At 36.8% G+C, this 4,843-nt stretch overlaps 1 protein-coding gene across 1 annotated transcript in view; it reads right to left on the bottom strand.

Moving 5' to 3' along the window:
* Positions 1-4,843, bottom strand: part of CCDC41 (coiled-coil domain containing 41) — a 122,830-nt gene that overhangs the window by 61,337 nt on the left and 56,650 nt on the right. Inside the window, exon 6 of the mRNA XM_006898489.1 lies at positions 3,014-3,145. Within this exon, the coding sequence (XP_006898551.1) occupies positions 3,014-3,145 (132 nt within the window). The remainder of the gene's footprint in view (positions 1-3,013; positions 3,146-4,843) is intronic.

Genomic DNA, 4,843 nt, shown 5'->3' with positions numbered 1-4,843 from the left:
GTCTGCTTACAACTGTTCCTCCTCCTTTGTATTTCCATACTTGATAGTTCTACCTAGGTTTCCCTTTCTGTTAATCTGCGTGTGTTCTGTTGTGCATAGGGTTTTCAGAGGCCTGCTATTTCAGAAGTGGGTGGCCAATCCTTCTTCCTAATCTGTCCTGATAGACTAAAACTGAGGGAGCTCTGGTGACTCAGCGGTAAAGGGCTGTACCGCCAACTCAAAGGCACACAGTTTGAAACAACAAGCTACTCTACAGGAAAAAGAGAGGCAATGTGTGATTGATTTACTACCTCTGAAAACCCACTGGAGGGTCAGCTATAGGTCCATTCTGAGTTGAGAGTGCAGAACAGCATCTAATATACTGTATCTTACTTTTATGCAAATAATGTAATGGGTGTCTTATACGTTTGCTTGTCAAGCACTCCCTCCCCTACTCCCAATCCCATCCCATCCCAAGTGTTTTTCTAAGTACGCAACTGAACAAATAACAAAACCCCTAGTATTTTACAATAGCCTAAAAGAATTTGAAACTAGCGTTTTCTAACACTTTAAGAGCAGTCTGCTGACATAGTACATACAGTCCATAGTGAGTTGTGCTGCAAACTTGAAAGCCTCTTTAGAAATTAGAATCCACCAATGGCTCAGAGACAACTTCCCCACTGCAATTTAGTCTCAGAAACCCACTAGAGGGTCAGTTATGAGTCAGTTCAGCCTCAATGGCACTAAGAAAGACTGTGTAAGGCAACAAGGACTTTCTTCCTTTCCAGTCTCCTTGAAACCCTTTGGATGCCCTTACCTGTTTATCCTCAGCTATTTATGGGCTAGACCCCTTTTGCTGTCCTTTCTGGTTTGCACCTACAATTTATGCGCTAAGTCTCCTCTTAAAATGACTTGTTCGTCATTTTTTTCTGTTTGCTCCAGCAATTTTCCTTCAAGACTTCTATGACAATGGTAACATTAATCATGATGTTTCTCCTAACAGGACAATGTTTACAAGCTTTCCATGTACATGGTGCCAATTACCTCTGGAATACTGATAAGATTAGGCCAACTAATGTGTGCCACTCACCTAGATTAGAGAAAGCGATGTCAAAATTGCTCACTGTCTGCTGTCCATGTCCCTTCTCTATTCTAAGCCTCCATTGTCTCCAAGATGCAGAGGCAGATTTGAAAAGTTTCTATCCTTTGTCTCCCATATACTGGTAGACAACTGCTTCCTCTCCCCATCCAAGGAGAGGTTTTTCAGCAGCAGGCAGCAGACTCAAGGCTTTGCAGTTACAGCTACACCAACTTATTTTTACACGCTGGTATTTAAAAGAATATCTAGCCTGGCACATTTACAAAAATACCTCCTGGGGATAAGGAATTATTAGCTCATGAACTATCAGAGCTAGTACATTTGAATGACTGATATTTTCTGGTAAAAGCTAAACATTTAACCATGAAGCATGGAAGCTTCTTCTGAAAGAAGGCAGAAGGGCTACCAAGGCCAAGAGAGACGTTTGGTGAAATGGACTAGCACAACAGCCATAATAATGGTCACAAGCATGTTGGTGATCAGAAGAGCTAGGCCATTATCATTTTATTATACATATGGTCACCATGAGTTGGACTTACTTTAATGACAGCATGAATTTATCTAGCTATTCACCTACTCCATTTCGGGTAATCTGGAATTTTTATATGAACTGCTTTGAAAAGAAAAGAAAAATGCTACATGTAACAGAAAAAACATTTTGTAAACAAAAAATATGTCTGTATTACTTAAGTTATTATAGTATTTTAAAGAATAGCATGTATGTAGACCTAGCTGTTGATAATAACTAACTCATTTAATAGATATGTATTTAGTGTCTACTCCATTTCAGTGCTGTTGTAGAAGCTATAGATAGGGCAGTCATAAGCACTACCTTGCCCTCTTGGTGCTTTACCTCTGGTAGAGAAGTAAGGAGGATAAAAAATAGATTAAAAAATACTATAAAATAAAAAACATGTAATTATACTAAATGATATTAGTAACTATGAAGATGCAGCAGGAAGGAGAGAGCAGGAAGATAGTATTTCATAAAATGAAAACAAAAAAGGCATCTTTGATTAGGTAGTATTTAAAAGAGATGAAGAGAGGTCTTTTGATATCTGAGGGATGACCCTACTAGACAAGCAGATGCAAAATCTCCAGTTAGAATGATCTTGCTCACATAAAAATAAAAAGGACAGAGCAAAGTATGCAGGAGGGGAAATGGATAGCGATGGTCTTAGAAAGGCTGTAGGAACTAGAGATTAAGAATGTTTATTTTTTAATGCTGAATAAAATGGGGACTCCATGGAAAAGATTGAAGCATGGTAAGATCCAAGTATGATTTTTAAAAAATTACTTTCATTCCTCCATACAGGATTGCCTGGGGTAGAGTGTGGGAAGGGAGAATAGCATGTAGAAAGACAACATAAATATTACACAGAACTGAAAAACAATGAATTCCTAAAACATTACACAACATGGAGAAGCTGGAGGACATTTTGCTTAGTGTGTTATCTCAGTCACAAAAGGAACAATTCTGCATAACACTGCTGTTATAAAATAGGACAGACATGTGGGAGTTAGGGAGCGCATGGGAAAAGAGTGGATAGATAATGGTCACTGCATTAGAACAGATGAAGAGAAGAACTGACTAAAGGGAATAAAAGATTAGGCATTATATGCATGATAACAATCTGGAAAAAGGAATGCATTGTGGGGAGGGGTGGAGAGAGGAAAAGAGAAAATGTGGAACAATAAAAAAAATAAAAAGACAATTAAGAAAACAAGAAAACAAAAAAGAATGATAGCATGGTTGCAATAAAGTGGTCACAGAAGAGGTAGTAAAAATTTGTCAAATTCTGCATATACTTGGGAAGTCAGATGATTAGATTAAAATATTCTAATACAGAGAACTAACTGCCTAACACAATATTTCTTTGTTATTCTATATTTTCAAGCTTTCCAAAGAATGCAGTAAAAGCATAATTAACTTACTTGACTGGTCAACATATTTACTTCTCGCTCAGCTTTATGTAATTTACTGATTAAAAGAGTATTTTGCTCATTGCTTGATTGTAGTTCTTTCTCCAAACGTTCAGCCTGTAGTTTAGTTGACTGTTTTTCAGCCTTTTATTAAAAAAAAATTAAACAGCTGAAAATTTTTTATAACTATATAAGACAGACAATTTAAAAATACATACATAATTATATCACCAAAATTTTTCCAAAACTCAAAACAATATTAAAATGAACCAAAGTAATGACAATTTTCTAGAACCATTTTGGTAAAATTAAAAGATATTTGTTTCATCAAATAAAAAAAATAATATAAATGTTAAAAAAAATAGCGTTTCATTAACAGACCCCAATAGTATTATACTTATCACAGACCTTACTAACCCAACAGTCTCCCTCACCAGAAGATTTGGGAGAACCAGGAAACATGTAACAAAGACATATGGACAAACAATATGTCAACAGTAAACAACAAAATAAAAGTTACACATTTCTCTCCTAAGAATGTCTAAGGAGCTCATTCTATAACTATTTATTCTTAATCCACATAAATATTTTTTGGCATGTTTCAAGTCATTGCTATTGTTTGTGCCATCGAGTCAGAACCAACCCATAACTAACCCTCCAGGAGGGTTTCAGAAGCAGTAACTCGCACAGGAGGAAAATACCGACTTTTCTCCCATGGAGAAACAGCATGCCTGTGGGATTACAACACAGCTTCTTACCAAGTTACAGCAGATATGAATAACCATAGTATAAGGTGGGAGAGCTGTCCTTTATGACAGCATTAAAAAGTGAAAACTGAACATCTAACAGAAATTTTAAAAAAAATGCTGGCGAGGTTGTGGAGAAACTGGGACCCTTATTCACTGTTGGTGGGAGTGTAAAATGGTGCAGCCACTATGGAAGGCAAGATGGCACTTTCTCAAAAAGTTACCAATAGAAATAACATTTGAGACAGCAATTCCACTATTGGAAGTATACCCTAAGGAAACGATAACTGCCCCTCAAGCAGATCTATGCACACCCATGTTTACTGCGGCTGTGTTCACAACAGGAAAGAGTTGGAAACAACCCAAGTGCCCATCAACAAACGAATGGATAGAGAAGCTGTGGTATATTCACATTGCATATTGCATTGAAAAACAAGGAACTCATGAACTATTATAAAAAATGGGTGACCCTGGGAGGACATTATGCCGAGTGAAATATCTCAGTCACAAAAGGACAAGTACTGCATAGTGCCACTGTTGTAAAACAGGACTGATATCAGGGTTGGGAGGAACCTAAGAAAAGAGTGGATAAAGTATATTGCATTGAAACAGATGAGGGAGAGAACTGTTTAAAAGGACTATATGATTAGGTATTATTTTCATGACAAGATGCCAGAAAAAGAAATGCATAGTAAAGTGGACTGTGGACTTGGGGGCAGGGGAGACTGTAAAACATTGAAAGATTTTTTTTTTCTTTTCAAAGAGAAAAGCAAATTGGAGGGGAGGGGTGGGCAGGGAAGAAAATGTGCAACAATGAATGAATGGGGGGAAATGGGAAAAGTATGTTGTAAAAATTGTTGCATTTTAAAAAAAGTAAAAACAACAACAACAAATGAGATACAAGGATTCAAAAATTTAAACCAATAAGAAGTCTTCGGAAGTATGGACAAAGAGCTCTTCATCTCATTCCATAATTAAAATCCTTAATGAAGCCTGTAATTTGTCAAGAAATATTCTAGTTGGTGATATACAGAGTGTTGAATTAGGGAAGGAAAGCTCCTTAAAAATATCTGTATTCTTCATGTGTCTGTTGGCC

This window comes from Elephantulus edwardii, unplaced genomic scaffold (genome assembly GCF_000299155.1).
Source record: "Elephantulus edwardii isolate Elephantulus edwardi_28Jun2011 unplaced genomic scaffold, EleEdw1.0 scaffold00231, whole genome shotgun sequence".
NCBI lineage: Eukaryota > Metazoa > Chordata > Mammalia > Macroscelidea > Macroscelididae > Elephantulus > Elephantulus edwardii.
This window is presented reverse-complemented; position numbering and strand designations above follow the sequence as displayed.